The 22,126-nt window shown below is 41.8% G+C and overlaps 1 protein-coding gene across 1 annotated transcript in view; it reads right to left on the bottom strand.

The window, feature by feature from the left end:
- Positions 1-20,529, bottom strand: part of LOC139552203 (interleukin-6 receptor subunit beta-like) — a 29,479-nt gene extending 8,950 nt beyond the window's left edge. Inside the window, exons 1-11 of the mRNA XM_071363686.1 lie at positions 20,394-20,529; positions 19,981-20,034; positions 16,903-16,959; positions 16,670-16,793; positions 16,323-16,480; positions 16,002-16,147; positions 13,748-13,889; positions 13,527-13,609; positions 13,147-13,351; positions 397-576; positions 82-213 (exon numbers count right to left, since the gene is read on the bottom strand). Of these exons, the coding sequence (XP_071219787.1) occupies positions 82-213; positions 397-576; positions 13,147-13,351; positions 13,527-13,609; positions 13,748-13,889; positions 16,002-16,147; positions 16,323-16,480; positions 16,670-16,793; positions 16,903-16,959; positions 19,981-20,034; positions 20,394-20,433 (1,321 nt within the window). The 5' untranslated portion in view covers positions 20,434-20,529. The remainder of the gene's footprint in view (positions 1-81; positions 214-396; positions 577-13,146; positions 13,352-13,526; positions 13,610-13,747; positions 13,890-16,001; positions 16,148-16,322; positions 16,481-16,669; positions 16,794-16,902; positions 16,960-19,980; positions 20,035-20,393) is intronic.
- Between the last annotated feature and the right edge of the window lie 1,597 nt (positions 20,530-22,126).

Here is a 22,126-nt window from a genome sequence, read left to right as displayed (position 1 = left end):
TACTCTAGCACTGGTTTCATCTAGTACAACCCCAAGGAGATGTTAAGTGTGGCCTTAATATCAGTTGAATTTTAGACTCACATCCTTCAGTGAAGAAGGCCTGGATGCTCCCATAGGTGTTCTCGCTGTTGTTGATGAACTTCAGGTTGCAAGGCTCTTTATGTGGCCTTGTGTGCAGAGTGAAGGTGTACTTCTTATACAGCTCTAATGGCTCTATAATTCATACAGCAACAAGAGTGGTTTTAAATGGGGAAACATCTTTCATCAGGACAAACTGGTGGTAGGCAGCGTATATCTGTTAAACATATGCCATGTGTAGTTCTGGTTATGCTGTATCTGAACATGTGAATCCACTGTTGTTTTCATGTTAACACAGGAGAGAGGTATGTACCCTACCCTCCAAGTGTATGACTTCATAGTTGTTCTCATCCTCATAGAAGGACTTGTGAGCAGCTTTCTCTCCTCTCCTCCACCACTCCACTGAGAAGCAGGAGTAGGTTTTGATCAGGTCATCCACCCAGGAGACAGTGAAGGACATGTTGCCATTGAATGTCACATTCAGCTTCCCATATAGGTCTGTAGAGACAAGCCAAACGACACGTCAAGGTCCTTTCTCCTGCACCTGAGATGTCCCACTTCAACAAGCTGATTTCAAGCACTGTTAAAATAGAAAGACTCAAAACCCCATCATTGTGTCATGAAACCATGAAAAGTAGTGCACCTAAGCTGAGATATGGTGTTTCGTCATCAAGCGCTATGAAAAACTAGCTCTCATGAGGAGCGCCACAAGAAAGGAAGACCCAAACTATTAGAGATACTAGTCTCATAAATTGCAGCACAAATAAATGCTTCATAGTTCAAGTAACTGACACATCTCAACACCAACTGTTCAGAGGAGACTGCATGAATCAGGCCTCATGGTCGAATTGCTGCAAAGAAACCACTACTAAAAGGACAATAAGAAGAAGAGACTTGCTTGGCCCAAGAAACACGTGCAATCAACATTAGACTGGTGGAAATGTGTCCTTTGGTCTGGTGAGTCCAAATTTTAGATTTTTGGTTCCAACCACCGTGTCTTTGTGAGACGCAGAGTAGGTGAACGGATGATGTCAGCATGTGTGGTTCTCACCGTGAAGCATGGAGCAGGAGGTGTGATCGTGTGGGGGTGCCTTGCTGGTGACACTGTCTGTGATTTATTTAGAATTCAAGGCACACTTAACCAGCATGGCTACCACAGCATTCTGCAGTGATACGCCATCACATCTGGTTTGCGCTTAGTGGGACTATAATTTGTTTTCAACAGGACAATGACACAACACACCTCCAGGCTGTGTAAGTGCTATATGACCAAGAAGGAGAGTGCTACATCAGATAACCTGGCCTCAACAATCACCCAAACTCAACCCAATTGAGATGGTTTAGGACGAGTTGGACCGCAGAGTGAAGGAAAAGCAGCCAACAAGTGCTCAGCATATGTGGGAACTCATCATTAGAGCCAGTTTCATCATAGCGCTTGATGATTTTTGCAACTGCACTTGAAGAAACTTTCAAAGTTGTCTTAAAGTAATGATGGACTGTTGTTTCTCTTTGCTTATTTGAGCTGTTCTTGCCATAATATGGACTTTGTTACACCAAATAGGGATATGTTCTGTATACCAACCCTACCTTGTCACAAGACAACTGAGTGGCTCAAACGCATTAAGGAAGAAATTCCACAAATTAACTTTTAACAAGGCACACCTGTTAATTCAAATGCATTCCAGGTGATTATGTCATGAAGCTGGTTGAGAGAATACCAAGGATGTGCAAAGCTATCATCAAGGCAAAGGGTAGCTACTTTGAAGAATCTCAAATATAAAATATATTTTGATTTGTTTAACACTTGTTTGGTTACTACATGATTCCATATGTGTTATATGTAGAAAATAGTAAAAATAAAGAAAAACCCTTGAATGAGTAGGTGTGTCCAAACGTTTGACTGGTACTATATTTGGAGACTTAAGTGCCAAAAATAAATACATTTTGGGGGCGACTATCTATTGTTCCATGTAGTGAATCTGTTATTCAATGCGTTTGTATGGGCTAGTAGCAATAGTAGCAATAACGGCAAATACTTCAAGGGGTCTTAAAATTCTAAATCAAGTTGCAAAATGAGCTTCTATGACCTTCAGTTCCATGTAGCTTAGTAGAACCTCCCCCGTTTCTTTTTTGAGAGTCTTGTGAAACCGTTGTTGGTGTTTCAGAGTAAAAGGCAACATCAAAACACAAATGGCAGACTGTGTCTCTCTTATACAATCAAATGGTTTTCAAATGACAATTCTTTATACTGTAAATATTGATTGATGATGATTTTCAGACAATATTTTAATTGACCATTGTGGTCCCACTTCAAATGATGTTCAGCTTATTAAGGCGTCATTAAGCCTTCTGTAACACACACGTTAAATGTGTTACAAAGTACCTATAACCGTATGTCATGCTTCATAAAGGTTTCATAAATGTGGCATGACTGTGACATAATCACCAATGCCATATGTGACATAACCCACTATATCGAATATGATATAGACATGTGCTTTATAGTGGGTGACATGTTGTGCTGAAGGATGGCATACGTTCTAAAGTGATGTCATGTTAGTCACATAACACCTAATCTTGTTCCCAGACACTTCTGCCCCAAATGGTCTGGTGGACCAACACATTAGTTAAAATTATTATTATTATTATTATTTTTTTTACCCCCTTTTCTCCCCAATTTTCGTGGTATCCAATCGCTAGTAATTACTATCTTGTCTCATCGCTACAACTCCCGTACGGGCTCGGGAGAGACGAAGGTCGAAAGCCATGCGTCCTCCTGAAGCACAACCCAACCAAGCCGCACTGCTTCTTAACACAGCGCGCCTCCAACCCGGAAGCCAGCCGCACCAATGTGTCGGAGGAAACACCGTGCACCCGACCCCCTTGGTTAGCGCGCACTGCGCCCGGCCCGCCACAGGAGTCGCTGGAGCGCGATGAGACAAGGATATCCCTACCGGCCAAACCCTCCCTAACCCGGACGACGCTAGGCCAATTGTGCGTCGCCCCACGGACCTCTCGGTCGCGGCCGGCTGCGACAGAGCCTGGGCGCGAACCCAGAGATTCTGGTGGCGCAGCTAGCGCTGCGATGCAGTGCCCAAGACCACTGCGCCACCCGGGAGGCCCTTAAAATACATTTTAAGAAGATAAGGGTTTAGCCATTCTCTGGTCACTCCCACTAAGGTCAACTTTGAATGGTTAATGTTCCAGGCTTATATGTGCAGTGTGCGCAATAGTCTGGGGACAGCGTTACACCAAGAAACAAATCCATTGACGAAGGCCCCCAACCTAACGAAATCGAATGTGACTTTCTTCTGGAACCAAGTTACATGTTCGTCAGTACACAAACATGGACACAGCAAAATCAAATCAAACTTTGTCACATGCGCCGAATACAACAAGAGTAGACTTCACTGTGAAATGCTTACTTACAAGCCCTTTAACCAACAGTGCAGTTCAAGAAGAATTAAGAAAATATTTACCAACTAAACTAAAGTAAAAAATATTAAAAAAGCTAAAATAATAGTATAATAAAAAGTAACACAATAACAATACAATAATGAGAATATATACAGGGGATACAGATTAGTTGAGGTAATTTGTACATGTTGGTAGAGGTGAAGTGACTATGCATAGATAATAAACAGCGAGTAGCAGCAGTGTACAAAACAAATGGAGGGGGGCTGGTGTCAATGTAATAGTCCGGTGGCCATTTGATTAATTGTGCAGCAGCCTTATGGCTTGGGGGTAGAAGCTGTTAAGGAGCCTTTTCGTCCTAGAATTGGCACTCCGGTACCACTTGCCGTGTGGTAGCAGATTAAACAGTCTGTGACTTGGATGCCTGGAGTCTGACAGTTTTATGGGCTCTCCTCTGACACCGCCTATTTTATAGGTCCTGGATGACAGGAAGCTTGGCCCCAGTGATGTACTGGGCCATACACACTACCCTCTGTAGCGCCTTACGGTCATATGCCGAGCAGTTTCCATACCAGGCGGTGATGTAACCGGTCACGATGCTCTCGATGGTGCAGCTGTAGAACTTTTTGAGGATCTGAGGACCCACGCCAAATATTTTCAGTCTCCTGAGGGGGAAAAGGTTTTGTCGATGTAAATGTAAATGTATGTCGTGCCCTCTTCACAACTGTCTTGGTGTGTTTGGACCATGATAGTTCGTAGGGGATGTGGACACCAAGGAACTTGAAACTCTCGACCCGCTCCACTACAGCCCTGTTGATGTTAATGGGGGCCTGTTCGGCCTGCCTTTTCCTGTAGTCCACGATCAGCTCCTTTGTCTTGCTCACATTGAGTGAGAGGTTGTTGTCCTGGCACCACACTGCCAGGTCTCTGACCTCCTCCCTATAGGCTGTCTCATTGTTGTCGGTGATCAAGCCTACCACTGTTGTGTTGTCAGCAAACTTAATGATGGTGTTGGAGTCGTGTTCGGCCATGCAGTCGTGAGTGAACAGGGAGTACAGGAGGGGACTAAGTACACACCCCTGAGGGGCCCCAGTGTTGAGGATCTGCGTGGGAGATGTGTTGTTGCCTACCCTTACCACCTGGGGGCGGCCCGTCAGGAAGTCCAGGATCCAGTTGCAGAGGGAGGTGTTTAGTCCCAGGGTCCTTAACTTAGTGATGAGCTTCGTGGGCACTATAGTGTTGAACGCTGAGCTGTAGTCAATGAAAAGCATTCTCACATAGGTGTTCCGAGATTGCGTCATCTGTGGATTTGTTGGGGCGGTATGCGAATTGGAGTGGATCTAGGGTATCCGGGAGGATGCTGTTGATGTGAGCTTTCAAAGCCCTTCATGTTTACCGACGTGAGTGCTACGGGGCAGTAAACATTTAGGCAGGTTACCTTCGCTTCCTTGGGCACAGGGACTATGGTGGTCTGCTTGAAACATGTAGATATTACAGACAGAGTCAGGGAGAGGTTGAAAATGTCAGTGAAGACACTTGCCAGTTGGTCCACGCATGCTCGGAGTACACGTTCTGGTAATCCGTCTGGCCCCGCGGCTTTGTGAATGTTGACCTGTTTAAAGGTCTTGCTCACATCGGCTACCGACAGCGTTATCACATAGTCATCCAAAACAGCTGGTGCTCTCGTGCTTCAGTGTTGCTTGCCTCAAAGCGAGCATAAAAAGGCATTTAGCTCGTCTGGTAGGCTCGCGTCACTGGGTAACTCGCGTCTGGGTTTCCCTTTGTAGTCCATAATAGTTTTCAAGCCCTACCAAATCCGAAGAGCATCAGAGCCGGTGTAGTAGGATTCAATCTTAATCCTGTATTGATGCTATGCTTGTTTAATGGTTCTTCTGAGGGCATAGCGGGATTTCTTATAAGTGTCCGGATTAGTGTCCCACTCCTTGAAAGCGGCAGCTCCAGCCTTTAGTTCGATGCGGATGTTGCCTGTAATCCTTGTCTTCTGGTTGGGATATGTACGTACGGTCACTTTGGGGATGAGTCCCGGAACATATTAAAGTCTGTGCTTGCAAAACAGTCCTGTAGCGTAGCATCCGTGTCATCTGGCCACTTCCATATTGGGCGAGTCACTGGTACTTCCTGCTTTAGTTTTAAATTGTAAGCAGGAATCAGGAGGATAGAATTGTTGTCAGATTTGCCAAATGGAGGGCGGGGGAGAGATTTGTATGCATCTCTGTGTGTGGAGTAAAAGTGGTCTAAGAGTTTTTTTTTTCTGGTTGCACATGTGACATGCTGGTAAAAATTTGGTAAAACTGATTTAACGTTGCCTGCATTAAAGTCTGCAGCCATTAGGAGTGCCGCTTCTGGATGAGCATTTTCTTGTTTGCTTATAGAGTTGGTTGAGTGCGGTCTTAGTGCCAGCATCAGTATGTGGTGGTAAATAGACAGCTACGAATAATGTAGATGAGAACTCTCTTGGTAGATAGTGTGAGTAGAACGGAAGGCAGTGGGAGTTTACTCACTCGCCTACGGATTCTCAGAAGGCAGCCAATCTGCGTCCTCTTTTCCTCCGTCTTTTCTTGACGCAAGTGACGGGGATATGGGCCTGTTCCCGGGAGAGCAGTATATCCTTCTCGGCGGACTCGTTAAAGGAAAACGTTTCTTCCAGTTCGTGGTGAGTAATCGCTGTTCTGATGTCCAGAAGTTATTTTCGGTCATAATAGACGGTAGCAGCAACATTATGTATAAAATAAGTAAAAAAATAAGTTACAAACAACACAAAAAAACTAAATAGCACAATTGGTCAGGAACATGTAAAACGTCAGCCATCCTCTTCGGCGCCATCTTAGACAAGATGATCCTTACAGCGTGGTGACAAATCTACCCACTCCCCCACTGAAAGATCAGCCACAAAATGTTGTCACCATTGTAACAGGTTGTAATCAAGCCCTGGTCTCCAGAAGAGGCATACCCGGTGAGGTAGTCTCAGGTCGGACTACTCCAAATCATCTTGGTTCTGACACGCACACACACACAAACGCAAGCTTTACAGGTTCATCTACCCATTTAAATACCGCTCACATCCTACAGTAACCTTCATAAATCAGCAGAACGTTAATAACCTATTTATTGACACTTTATGTAGCGTCCTGTAATACTTAGTTTGAAGTGAGACACCTTCGGTCTTTCATAACATATCCATAAAGACTCTATATCGCATGACGCTGTACTTCATTTAAAGTCAAACTCCTTTAGTCATTCATAGCACATACATAAATGCCTTGTATCATATGACGCTGTACTTACTATAAAGTCAGACACCTTTGGTCATAATCATAACACATACATAAAGGCTTAATGATGTAAACACAAATGTATTAACACTTAGGGAATTATCAACCAAAACAAATAAACTTTAAAGACCTGTTTAAACCATACATTTCCTTTTATTTGTACATTTTTTAAACAATACAAATAGATGAAGTTTCAAAAAGTCCAGCAATGTTCAACAATTACATTGAACATTAAACAGGGCTGTGAATAGTGTAGCTTGTCCCTGAGCTGGCAGACAAATGGTTCTTGCCTGCTGCTGGAGGTACTGCATGTTGGTTCCAAACTTAAAGAAAGTTAGCAGTTCTGTTAGGAAATGGCTTTGTCACCATCTGAATAAGGTCATTTCTGTGGTGCGCCAGAAACTCTAATGGGATGATGGGAAACTTCATTCAATTCGTATTATTATTTTCCTCTTTCATTTACAAATCTCATGACTTGACTATGAGACGTGGTTGTATCTAGGGGGATTTGTATTTCGCTGAGCCTGCTCGCTAGCAAAATCTTGGCAAGCTATCAATTGCTGTGAAGTCACCAAAATAATTTGAAATAACGATTGAGGTAGCTACAGTATGCAATCTAATTCATTGTCACGGCCAATGCTGGAAGAAGACCAAAGCGCAGCGTGGTGAGCATTCATTTCTGTTAATTTAGGTAAATGTCGCCAACAAAACAACAAAACAAAGAAACGACCGTGAAGCTTAACATAGGCTCAACAAAACAAAGAAAACGACCGTGAAGCTTAACATAGGCTATGATGCCTCTAACAAAGTAAACTTCCCACAAAGACAGGTGAGAAAAAGGGCTACCTAAGTATGGTTCTCAATCAGAGACAACGATAGACAGCTGTCCCTGATTGAGAACCCTACCCGGCCAAAACATAGAAATACAAATAATAGAACATAGAATACCCACCCCAACTCACACCCTGACCAAACCAAAATAGAGACATAAAAAGGATCTCTAAGGTCAGTGCGTGACATTCATCACTGAACTACAACAAACAAATTTAAATTACAATAAATAAAGGCTAACTTACTTGTTTTTTGCTGTCCAATGGTAGCACAAGTGGGTATTTGATTTGCGAACTCATCACATGATCTGCTTCTCGTCAGCAACACTACAAAAGTACTTCCGGGTCATGGAATTTCTGAAATATTCTAAATACAAGTCCCCCACGTAATAGTAGAAAAGTGTCAATAACCATTCAATTATTCAAAATAATTGTCTAAACATTAACAATGATTCATATTTAAGTCACATTTGCTTAAAATGTGTTTTACACAAAGAAAAATATAAACGCAACATGCACCAATTTCAAAGAATTTACTGAGTTACAGTTCATTTCAGGAAATCACTCAATTGAATTGTATTAATTTGGCCCTAATCTATGATTTTCACATGACTGGGAATACAGATATGCATCTGTTAGTAACAGATACCTTAAAAAAAAAAGTAGGGTCGTGGATCAGATAACCAGTCAGTATCTGGTGTGACCACCATTTTTTTCATGCAGTGCGACGTATCTCCTTCACGTAGAGTTGATCAGACAGTTGATTGTGGCCTGTGGAATGTTGTCCCACTCCTCTTTAATGGCTGTGCGAAGTTTCTGGATATTGGCGGGAACTGGAACATGTTGGAATTGTGTACAGATCCTTGCGACATGGGGCTGTGCATTTTCATGCTGAAACATGACTTGATGGATAAATGGCACAACAATGGGCCTCAGGATCTCGTAACGGTATCTCTGCGCTTTCAAATTGCCATCGATAAAATGTAATTATGTTCGTTGTCCGTAGCTTATGCCTGGCCATAATATAACCTCACCGCCACCATGGGGCACTCTGTTCACAGCACTGACATCAGCAAACCGCTCGCCCACATGACGCCATCTGCCCGGTACAGTTGAAACCGATATTCATCCGCGAAGAGCACACTTCTCTAGCATGCTAGTGGCCATCGAAGGTGAGCATTTGCCCACTGAAGTCAGCTACGACGCCGAACTGCAATCAGGTCAAATCAAATCAAATTTTATTTGTCACATGCACCGAATACAACCGGTGTAGGTAAACCTTACCGTGAAATGCTTACTTACAAGCCCTTAAATAACAATGCAGTTGTTATTTAAGATTGAAAAGATTTACTACATTTTTACATTTACATTTTAGTCATTTAGCAAATAAACTAAAGTAAAAAAAGTTGCACAAAAAATATAACAATAGCGAGGCTATATACAGGGGGTACCGTTACCGAGTCAATGTGTGGGGGTACAGGTTAGTCGAGGTAATTGAGGTAATTTGTACATGTAGGTAGGGGTAAAGTGACCCTGCATAGATAATAAACAGAGAGTAGCAGCAGTGTAAAAACATTCATCACCAACTGATATTGACAACTACTTTAATGATTTTTTAAATTGGCAAGATTAGCAAATTGAGGCATGACATGTCAGCAACAAATGCTGACACTACACATCCAAGTATATCTGACCAAATTATGAAAGACAAGCATTGTAATTTTGAATTCTGTAAAGTGAGTGTGAAATAGGTGAAAAAATTATTGTTGTCTATCAACATTGACAAGCCATTAGGGTCTGACAACTTGGATGGAAAATTACTGAGGATATAGCAGACGATATTTCCACTCCTATTTGCCATATTTTCAATTTAAGCCTCCTAGAAAGTGTGTGCCCCAGGTTTGGAGGGAAGCAAAAGTCATTCCGCTACCTAAGCCCCCTTTACTGGCTCAAATAGCCAACCAATTAGCCTGCTACCAAACTGTGTTTGACCAGGTACAATGCTATTTTACCATAAACAAATTGACAACAAACTTTCAGCATGCTTATACGGAAGAACATTCAACAAGTACAGCACTTACACAAATAGACTGATGATTGGCTGAGAGAAATTGATGATAAAAATATTGTGGGGGCTATTTTGTTTGACTTCAGTGCAGCTTTTGACATTGTAGTCTGCTGCTGGAAAAACGTATGTGTTATGGCTTTACACCCCCTACTATATTGTGGATAAAGAGTTACCTGTCTAACAGAACACAGAGGGTGTTATTTAATGGAAGCCTCTCCAACATAATCCAGGTTGAATCAGGAATTCCCCAGGGCAGCTGTCTAGGCCCCTTAATTTTTTCAATCTTTACTAATGACATGCCACTGGCTTTGAGTAAGGCCAGTGTGTCTGTGTATGCAGATGACTCAACACTACACACGTCAGCTACTACAGCGACTGAACTGACCAACACTTAACAAAGAGGTGCAGTTAGTTTCGGAGTGGGTGGCAAGGAATAAGTTAGTCCTAAATATTTCTAAAACTAAAAGCGTTGTATTTGGGACAAATAATTCACTAAGCCTTAAACATAAACATTGTAATGAATAATGTGGAAATTGAGCAAGTTGAGGTGAATAAACTGCTTGGAGTAACCCTGGATTGTAAACTGTCATGGTCAAAACATATTGATACAACAGTAGCTAAGATGGGGAGAAGTCTGTCCATAATAAAGCGCTGCTCTACATTCTTAACAACACTTTCAACAAGGCAGGTCCTACAGTCCCTAGTTTTGTCGCACCTGGACTACTGTTCAGTCATGTGGTTAGGTGCCACAAAAAGGGACTTAGGAAAAAGAGGTCTCTTCAGTCTCCAAGTCCAGAACAGACTATGGGAGGCACACAGTACTACATAAAGCCATGACTACATGGAACTCTATTCCACATCAAGTAACTGATGCAAGCAGTTAAATTCGATTTAAAAAACAGTTACAAACGTACCTTATATAACGTAGACTGTGAAGCAACACAAACCAGGCACAGACACATGCATACACACAATAACATACTCACTATACACACACACACATGGATTTTGTACTGTAGATATGTGGTAGTGGTGGAGTAGGGGCCTGAGGGTACACAGTGTGTTGTGAAAGTATTGTAATGTTTTTAAAATTGTATAAACTGTCTTAATTTTGCTGGACCCCAGGAAGAGTAGCTGCTGCCTTGGAATATGGAATACATACAGACTTAAACGGAACCCAAACCGGCTGCGCGAGTGCGCCATTGTGCGCTATCATGCATACATTTATTTTGTCCCCCTACCTCAAACGCGATTACGACACGCAGGTTAAAATATCAAAACAAACTCTGAACCAATGACATTAATTTGGGGACAGGTCGAAAAGCATTAAACATGTATGGCAATTTAGCTAGTTAGCTTGCACTTCCTAGCTAATTTGTCCTATTTAGCTAGCTTGTTGTTGCTAGCTAATTTGTCCTGGGATATAAACATTGAGTTGTTATTTTACCTGAAATGCACAAGGTCCTCTACTCCGACAATTAATCCACACATAAAACGGTCAACCGAATCGTTTCTAGTCCTCTCTCCTCCTTCTAGGCTTTTTCATCTTTGAACTTATATGGTGATTGGCATCTACACTTTCATAGTATTACCACGACAACCGGCAAAACATTTAGTCTTTCAATCACCCACGTGGGTATAACCAATGAGGAGATGGCACGTGGGTAGCACGAGAGGCAGGACTTGCAGCGCGATATGTGTCAGAAATAGGAAAGACTTCTATTTTAGCCCTTGGCAACGCAGACGCTCGTTGGCGTGCGCGAGCAGTGTGGGTGCAATAATTGAATAACATGGATTTCTAAATTTATTTTGCGACGCGAGCGGTCTGGTCAGCCTATAAGAGCAATAACTATTCTGGGTGCTACAGTAAAAGTATTGTAGGGAATACTCAGTAGGGTCTGTAGAATGTATATATGGTGTCATTTCATGGGGCTCCAAATAATACATGTTGCTGGCCTTTTACTCCACCCATTTCATTGGAGGCCGAATCACATCACGTGTGCGCTTACTACACTAGTCATCCTCTGATGTGGTTTATGCATTGTTGTGAACACATAAAATCCAATTTTGTTTTATGTAGTGTTTATGAAGGCTTTATGAAACCTTTAAAAGCTGCACGTCATTTAAAGTGGGATCAAAATGGGTCAAGAAGACACTGGGAATTGAATACTTTTCCTAGGGCACTAATTATAGGCTACACCTGCCAGGCCCATTGTGAAATTATAAATGATGTTACATTTAGAATGTTTAGGGCTATGTAAGTTATAGCAGGGATAACATGAGGTAACGTATAAAGTAGGCCTTTATGTGAGAAGATTGATGTGAACCCAGGTCTCCTGCTTATCAAAACACTCCCTTAGTCTACTCAGCCAGTCTGCAGGACTAAACTGTTGTGCTGAACCACCCTTGTTACATTCAGCACATGGGGGACCCGATTCAGACTTGAGATAAGTAGACTTAGCATGGACTCAATAAAACATGGACTTAAGTCAAAACATGTTTAAGTCCATGTTAAATCAACTCAAATCTCAAGTCTGAATAGGAATTCAGTAAGATGGCAAATTTATTTGGAATTTGACACACTCAACCACACAGCAACTTACCGTGTGAGGAACTTGGGCCCCAATATCAGAAGACAAATGTTTAGATTATTAAAGGCCAAATGTGAACTTCATCCACTGTGCTGCCCTACTGTTTAGAATTCCCCCAGTCTGGGAAATGGATTTGGAGGGAGGGCACTCAAGTCAGGTGTGCCATCTAGCAAACTCTATGGTCAAGTATTAAAAACAAGCAAGTGTGTGGGCGCCACCACTGTATTCAGGTCCTTCACGAACTCAGGAAAGAACACACCAAACATTCAGGTAAAACTCTCCAAAACAATCCAAGAAAGTATGTGGCAATGACAACAGAAAATGAATTCCCTCAACTAGACTCCCATTTACAGTATTTGGATTCAAAACGCCATAATACAAAACATCATGTTTAGGAGCTTTGGAGAGAGGAAATGACACCAACAGAGAAGGGTTCTAATTATGCACAGGACTCAAAACACCATAATAGTGTTTTCAACCTTTTACGGATTAGTCTGTTGCAAGGTGTGGCACAACTCTTGACTAAGTGGTGTTACAACACACCATGTCATGGTTCAGAACACCTTAGGGTGAATGTTTAAGTACATCTTAAATATGTCTCATAGCCCCTTACACCCATGCGTTTCAAAACTCCAGCAAAGTTAAGGTTTCGTCTCAACATTGGGGGCAGCTCAGTTGCCTCTAGTTTTAATGTTACAAAACACATCATTTTAACAGTGTACTGTTAAGCAGGAGAGCAACTAGTAAATCATTTCTGATGCAAAAACTGAACTGAACTAATAATACTTCAGGCAAAAATAGTTAATAAATCCTAACGTGGCCTGAGTGTATGATCCCGATATCGGAGGATAACGGTACAGAGCTATTTCTACCTTTGTCGTCCAGTGGAGGTATTGTCCTTTGTGCTGCAGGTGAGGTCCCAGCCTTGTTGAGGGCTGTGATGGTGAGGTGGTAGGCTGAGTGAGACAGAGCCAGTCTGAGTAGGGTCCTGCTCGTGTTGAAGGCCTCAATGGGGTCCTCTCCTGAGGCCTTCCCCACTGTCACACCGTAGCCCTCCGCTAACTCACTGGCTGCAAACTGGAACGAAAATTGTAGCTGCAAGGTTACAAGCCTAACCATAGATTTATACAACATGTGTTACGTATAGTGTAGTGCAATAAACTATTGTATTACTTTATACCTACAGCTGTTGTAGATATTATGTTTAAAAATCATGCAGGTTAACTAACAAACGTAGTATTGTATAAGTTACCTTCCATTTTATGATCACTAATCTACTTCCTTTGGTTTGTGGAAAATCTTCTACCATCTCAATGACAGGCTTATCAGTAAGTTCTAAAAGATATTAAATGAAATGGACACGTTGCTTATTCGATGTTGAACGTCAGTAGATCAGTAGAGAATTGATTGACTATTTTGTTAAAGACCAGTGAAGATTTCTAAATTGCAGCTTTAGGTAAAAGGTAAACTCACCAGGTGGAACAGTGAAATTCTTGCTCCAGGGGCACTGTGTACATTTGTCGTTGGCCACACACTGTATTTGCACCACATAGGACAGTGAGGAGTTAAGATTACCCAGAGTGCACCTATTGCTATCCTTGGATTGCACTAGTGGCTATAGAGAACACAAATGAGAGGTTAGGTCAGTATACCTTGAGAGAAAAAAACGGTGTAAAGTTGTATATTCTACATGGTCTTCTCCAGTCTTGGACAACTAGGTTTGATTTCCCGGACACAGATTAGACCTAATCCTGGACTGAAATTAACTTTCAATGAAGATTCTCCAATGACGAGGCTTAATCTGTGTTCAGGACTAGTCTTATTTTGTGACCGGGGAACTGGCCCCAAGAGTTTCACTATTCATGCCAGCTTGTTTCAAGTCTATAATCTATTTTATAACTGCCAAAACAAAGGAAACACCAACATAAAGTGTCTTAATAGGGCATTGGGCCACCACGAGCCACCAGATCAGCTTCAATGCGCCTTGGCATAGATTCTATTAGTCTCTGGAACTCTATTGGAGGAATGCGACACAATTCTTCCATGAGAAATTCCATAATTTGGTGTTTTGTTGATGGTGGTGGAAAATGCTGTCTCAGGCGCCCATAAGGGTTCAATTGGGTTTCGATCTGGTGACTGAGACACACACACACACACATGCTTGAATGATTGTTTTACTATCCTTGTGGGAACCAAACAATTGATTCCCATTCAAAATCCTATGTTTACTAATCCTAACCCATATCTCTAATTCTATCCCTAGCCTATCCCTAACTCTTAACCCTAACCCCTAACTCTTAACCCTAACTCTTAACCCTAACCCCTAACTCTTAACTCTAACCCCTAACTCTTAATCCTAACCCCTAACTCTTAACCCTAACCCCTAACTCTTAACCCTAACTCTTAACTCTTAACCCTAACTCTTAACCCTAACCCCTAACTCTTAACCCTCACCCCTAACCCCTAACTCTTAACCCTAACTCTTAACCCTAACTCTTACCCCTAACTCTTAACCCTCACCCCTAACTCTTAACCCTAACCCCTAACTCTTAACCCTAACTCTTAACCCTAACTCTTAACCCTAACTCTTAACCCTCACCCCTGACTCTTAACCCTAACCCCTAACTCTTAACCCTAACCCCTAACTCTTAACCCTAACCCCTAACTCTTAACCCTAACTCTTAACCCTAACCCCTAACCCCTAACCCCTAACTCTTAACCCTCACCCCTAACCCCTAACTCTTAACCCTAACCCCTAACTCTTAACTCTTAACCCTAACCCCTAACTCTTAACCCTAACTCTTAACCCTAACTCTTACCCCTAACTCTTAACCCTAACCCCTAACTCTTAACCCTAACCCCTAACTCTTAACCCTAACTCTTAACCCTAACTCTTAACCCTAACCCCTAACTCTTAACCCTAACTCTTAACCCTAACCCCTAACTCTTAACCCTAACTCTTAACCCTAACCCCTAACTCTTAACCCTAACTCTTAACCCTAACCCCTAACTCTTAACCCTAACCCCTAACTCTTAACCCTAACCCCTAACTCTTAACCCTAACCCCTAACTCCTAACCCTAACCCCTAACTCTTAACCCTAACCCCTAACTCTTAACCCTAACCCCTAACTCTTAACCCTAACTCTTAACCCTAACTCTTAACCCTAACCCCTAACTCTTAACCCTAACTCTTAACCCTAACCCCTAACTCTTAACCCTAACTCTTAACCCTAACTCTTAACCCTAACCCCTAACTCTTAACCCTAACCCCTAACTCTTAACCCTAACCCCTAACCCTAACTGTAACTCTAAACCTAACCCCTAAGTCTAAAATAGCCTTTTTCCTTTTGGGGACTGGCGAAATGTCCCCACTTGTCCAAATTTTCATTGTTTTATTATCCTTGTGATGACTTCTGGTCCCCAGAAGGGTAGTAAAACCAAAAGCGTGCACACACACACATCCTTTAAACCCTCTATGGTCCTTTGAGGTCCCCTTTTCAAAGTCTTCTTCTAGCCATGGTAGCCAAAATAATGGGCAACTGGGATATTTTTTATACATGACTCAAAGCATGATGGGATGTTAATTGCTTAATAAACTCAGGAACCACAGCTGTGTGGAAGCACCTGCCCATTTACTCAAGTGTTTCCTTTATTTTGGCAATTACCTGCATCTCTATATGAGCTGCATGTAGCCAGTACCTTTGAGATCTGACTTTTAAAGCCCACCTCTTTCCATGATTGGCTCTTCAGGTCCTTGTACCTCACAGAGTACAGCGCAATATATTTGTTCTCCTCCTTCCTCCAGGAAGCCTGGATATCCAGCTGTCTTGAATGGCGATTTAAGTTGACATTAGATGGGGGGGCGCATCGAACTGCAATGTTAAGACAACATAGGCTATGTGATAAAGTATCATTGTTATACTATATTTTAATTCAACAATATATAAATAGGACTGGTCACGTCTTATACTTGCTGTAAACCCATTGGCTATCCTTCCGTCACATAATGGAAGGGAATAGATGCAAAGATGATTAACATAAACAGACCCAATTGTTGAGGTGAACCTCTGAAAAGGTTCTTTGTGCAGCCCTTCGGATCACTCTCGTCAAACACATGAGCCGTCATGTTGCGCTTTTTTGACAGATTAAAAGTCTGAGATGTCCCTGATATGTTTGCAAACATTCTGCAATAGTGAATCATTTTCCTGTGAAGAATATCAAATTGAATAGGATTTAGTATTTTATTTCAAGAAAGTATGTATATGTTTTGCTATTTTGTCTAGTCTACAGTGCAAACAATCTGTCTAGTCTAAATGCAAACAATCAAATGATACAATACAACCATAGAGAGACGTCAAATTACTGTGCTATTGAATTCTGTTGGTACAACTTACTGTTCTATAATGAGTGTGTATCTGTGTGTTTGGTTGACAATGTGCTTTCTAGGTGTCCACTCACATTCCCCGACATTCCTACTTAAGCCCAGAGGTACAAAGCAAACTAATTCACGGACTCCCTCTGAAAAGAAAGGTTCAAAAGAGGAACTAGATTGTCACAACAAAGATTTATCAACCCTCTCAACTGCATCTGAACAAAATCTTAGTAGTTGGAATGCTGCTGTCATTACCTTGGGATGTGACACAGTGTCCATAATATGAAGAGATATTCTTGGACCCACAGGACACTGAAATGTACAGTATTGCCAATACATCATGTATCAAAAGATTTAATGACGTGACACCATAAATAAACAGAACAAATAACAGATACTATGTCAAAATATAAATTACACATTTTCCAAGATCCTGTAAGGGGAATGTTTGTTTGTGCTATTCTTATAACTAATAATATTCGTATAACTAATTACTGTGTTCTATTCATGTGCGGTTCTATAAACCAATTCCTGTGTTGATGCAAGTGGCTGACTGTACAAATCACACTTATCAGTAGCTGCAATTTGGCAGTACGCCCAGACGTTGTTTTGAGAACAAACGAAAGATATCTCAGTTTCAAGATCTTGACTTCGAGAGGAGAAACCTCGTGAGGTGTTGGTCTGTCAAATGTTATGAAACAGTATTGGTCGGTCACATGAATAGAACAAACCGGTAATGATTAATGAATTATGCTAAATAATGCAAATATAAGTTCTGTGTATAGCCAAATACAAGACAACTGTTGGGACTGCCCCGGCAGAGGTTTCTGACAGACATGTGTACTATGGTGCATTGAGTTGGTTGGAACCTCTCCAGCGCACTGACAAATAAACAATAATTAATTTAAGATTGACTTTGAGTGTCCCTGTGTAAGAATTTCCATGACAACTCTCTTTAGATACTAGGTACGTTGTATACGGTGGTGCTATAACTACTTTGTACAAAGGAAACAGTGTTACCATAGCAGCACTACCATATAAATCGTGTTGTGCTTTTACCATAGCTTCCAGACAACACTTACAGGAACATGGGTCCACACCCATGTCCTTTGGGTGCCTACTCTAATGCCTACAATAAGATCAGCTTTGTTGCAGAAATCATGCAAGAGGGTGATGGGTCAATTAAACTAGTGTTGGGAAAGCTACTTTCAAATCATAGTTTACCAAACTAAACTCAGCAAAAAAAAGAAACATCCTCTCACTGTCAACTGCGTTTATTTTCAGCAAACTTAACGTGTAAATATTTGTATGAACATAACAAGATTCAACAACTGAGATAAACTGAACAAGTTCCACAGACATGTGACGAACAGAAATGTAATAATGTGTCTCTGAACAAAGAGGGGGGGGGTCAAAATCAAAAGTAACAGTCAGTATCTGGTGTGGCCACTAGCTGCATTAAGTACTGCAGTGCACCTCCTCATGGACTGCACCATATTTGCCAGTTCTTGCTGTGAGATGTTACCCCACTCTTCCACCAAGGCACCTGCAAGTTCCCAGACATTTATGGGGGGAATGGCCCTAGCCCTCACCCTCCGATCCAACAGGTCCCAGACGTGCTCAATGGGATTGAGATCCGGGCTCTTCGCTGGCCATGGCAGAACACTGACATTCCTGTCTTGCAGGAAATCACGCACAGAACGAGCCGTATGGTTGGTGGCATTGTCATGCTGGAGGGTCATGTCAGGATGAGCCTGCAGGAAGGGTACCACATGAGGGAGGAGGATGTCTTCCCTGTAACACACAGCGTTGAGATTGTCTGCAATGACAACAAGCTCAGTCCGATGATGCTGTGACACACCGCCCCAGACCATGACGGACCCTCCAGCTCCAAATCGATCCCGCTCCAGAGTACAGGCCTCGGTGTAACGCTCATTCCTTCGATGATAAACACAAATCTGACCATCACCACTGGTGAGACAAAACCACAACTCGTAAGTGAAGAGCACTTTTGCCAGTCGTCTGGTCCAGCGATGGTGGGTTTGTGCCCATAGGCGACGTTGTTGCCGGTGATGTCTGGTGAGGACCTGCCATACAACAGGGCTACAAGCCCTCAGTCCAGTCTCTCTCAGCCTATTGCAGACAGTCTGAGCACTGATGGAGGGATTGTGCGTTCCTTGTGTAACTTGGGCAGTTGTTGTTGCCATCCTGTACCTGTACCGCAGGTGTCATGTTCGGATGTACCGATCCTGTGCAAGTGTTGTTACACATGCTCTGCCACTGCGAGAATGATCAGCTGTCCGCCCTGATTCCCTGTAGCACTGCCTTAGGTGTCTCACAGTACGGACATTGCAATTTATTGCCCTAGCCACATCTGCAGTCCTCATGCCTCCTTGCAGCATGCCTAAGGCATGTTCACACAGATGAGCAGGGACCCTGGGCATCTTCCTTTTGGTGTTTTTCAGAGTCAGTAGAAAGGCCTCTTTAGTGTCCTAAGTTTTCATAACTGTGACCTTAATTGCCTACCGTCTGTAAGCTGTTAGTGTCTTAACGACCATTCCACAGGTGCATGTTCATTAATTGTTTTATAGTTCATTGAACAAGCATGGGAAACAGTGTTTAAACCCTTTACAATGAAGATCTGTGAAGTTATTTGGATTTTTACGAATTATCTTTGAAAGAGTTTAATAATTACTTCACACTAGAATAAGTTAAGCTACACTAAAGCTACCCTTAAGATAAATATAGTTTACTTAACTAAAGATACTTTGAAATAGTAGTTCGCTACTTCGGGAAAAATTATAATATCTAAATCTACAATGTCATAGAATACAAATTGCAAGAACAGATCACTCTGGGGTGAAGTGTTAACTAAGTATGTCGTTTAGCCTATTAATAAAGACAAAAACTGTGTTTCATGTGAGAATTAAGCAAGTCTGATGCCGAAAAACGAAGAAAATGATTGCCTATTTCACCCATATTCTCTTCTCTTTTTGCAAAATAGGAATAGGTAGTTCCAGTACTTAGCTACACCGCTATATGGCAAAAAAGTTATTAACTACTGAAAACACTGCCAAGATTTTAGTTTAGTTGATTTAGCACCAAGCTACTGCAAAATGCATTATAATTACTATTTGAACTACATGTAGTTCACTACTCCCCAAAACTGATTAAAACACATTTCTTACTTTTAAAGTTACCCCCCAAAAAAACACTGGACATACATATATGTCCATATATATGTACACTATATATGCATGCCTTTGCATTTATGTTTTGTTTTTAAACAGTATTTTGTCTGGAAACCATTATTTAAGAATAGTTCAAACATACCTGGAGAAACTTGGAGAGGGGAACAGAGTGTGGTAAAATATTCAAAGATAACACCTAAAAAAAGGGACAGCAGTAATCAAGACAACAGTAACCAAGACAGCAGTAACCAAGACAGCAGTAACCAAGACAGCAGTAACAGATAATCGAAGATCGTCATCATTCCTGGGACACCTGATTACTCAAAATTAGATATACTGAGTGGAGGAGTATAGAATGAGGAAATAGTTAAAAAGACGTAAACTACAACAACCTCATTGACATACAGTAGATAGGGGAATGGAGGATGGGATACACCATGTGCTGGAAATGTAGTTTTCTTAGATGTAGTCTTTAGACTTTTACAGAATTCATGTGGAGATTTTTTAAATTTTCTGTAAAATGTTCTAACACAAAATGAGAAGAAAAGTACTTACCAAAGAGTAAGTAGGGCAGAGGTTTGTGCAGAAAATGCATTGTTGGTCTTTGTGTCTCAGAATAGAGCTCCAAGTTACAGCATCAAATTCAAAGCCATATTTTATGTCTGCCTGGTTTTGTGTCTAACAGCCAAGAAGGTCTGTGTGGTTTTGAAGTGGCTTCATGAGCAGTAGCTAACCATTCATGTGTACTCACCACCCACACATGCAAGCCCACAGAAAGAGAGCAAGAGAGAAAAAAATGAAAATCTATCTGGATGAGTTGACTTCTCTTTTCAGAACAAATTGCTGGTATGATCTGAGTGTTACTCAGACAAAGAAAGACATAATAACCCAAGTTTCAGCTATTTCAGGATTTCTAACAAGTTTTCTCTCTGCCTTCAAGGAATTGTATTCGCAATTCTCTGAAAAACAACAAATACCCACTAATAACACAACACTGTGCAGGGGCAAGTGCTTAAAGTGAACAAAAAAAGTTTAACTCAAATTGCTTACAGTCATAATTATCTACTGCTCACTTAGCCAAATTTCAATATATATATATATACACTTTTAGCATAGGCTTTTCTTTTTGCAAAAAGCATCCCACTCTAAGCTACCTAGCCTATAGCTTCGACGCAACTCATTCTGGGAGTCTTTTGGGACATTGGGCTGATGCGGGAGTCCCAATGTCAGCCTAATGTCCCAACGGACTCCCAGAATGTGTTGCATTGAAGCTACCTAGCTAGCTTACTGCTCGCAGAGAGGGAAAATAGGGGAGGGCTATCAGCTGATCATAGCGAATGCAAATGATGGAAATCAGCCAACTAGTTAGCTAGCTAACTGCTAGCTAGGCTTTTGTAAGAATTTAACTCTTAACCTGGGATTGGAGTTTGGTCTGCTGCAACATATGCGTTATATGCCCACTTAAAAACAGTCGAATTTAACCCTTCCCTGTCCCTGACTTTGAGAGACGACCATAAAGTAGCCAACTAAGACTAGGCGCCCTTAGATTCCGCTTGTGCTTCTACTTATTTTATTAATAATGCTACGAATCTGAAAGGGCACTTTTCTCCTAGGTGGGCAAAAGGGCAGGTGCTCAGTCACCCCTAGAGCTCTCTCTGTGCACGTGCCTGCTGAGTGTGGCAAAACTATCCTTCTGTGCCCCAACAAATGGTGAATTTCAATTGTGTAAGTGGAAAGGGTACAGGAAAGAGCACCTTCCTATGAAACACAGACTCAACTGACTCTTCAGCCAGCCTTTTTCAGGATTTTCAAGATCATTATCTTGGTGTTTAATTAACACACACACACACACACACACACACACACACACACACAGTATATATATTTACACACACACACACACACGTTTGTTTTACTATCCTTGTGGGGACCAAACAATTGATTCCCATTCAAAATCCTATTTTCCCTAACCCTAACGCTTAACCTAACCGTAACCAACCTTAACCCCTAACCCTGACTCCTAACCCCGAACCCATAACCCTTAACACTAAGTCTAACCCTAACCGTAACCCTAACCCCTAAGCCTAAAATTGACTTTATCCTTGTGGGGACCGGTGTAATGTCCCCACTTGGCCAAATGTTCCTTGTTTTTCTGCTCATTAGGAAATGTGTTGATGATGTTGTACCCCAATAACAATCCGGACATAACCCAACCAAAATTCCTGGATGAATGGAGATATCCGTACCATGCTTAGAACCCGTACTGCAGCAGAACAAACCAAGATGAC

Source organism: Salvelinus alpinus, chromosome 24 (assembly GCF_045679555.1).
Source record: "Salvelinus alpinus chromosome 24, SLU_Salpinus.1, whole genome shotgun sequence".
Classification (NCBI taxonomy): Eukaryota; Metazoa; Chordata; class Actinopteri; order Salmoniformes; family Salmonidae; genus Salvelinus; species Salvelinus alpinus.
The sequence above is the reverse complement of the archived record's forward strand: the minus strand, read 5'-3'. Positions and strand labels throughout refer to the sequence as shown.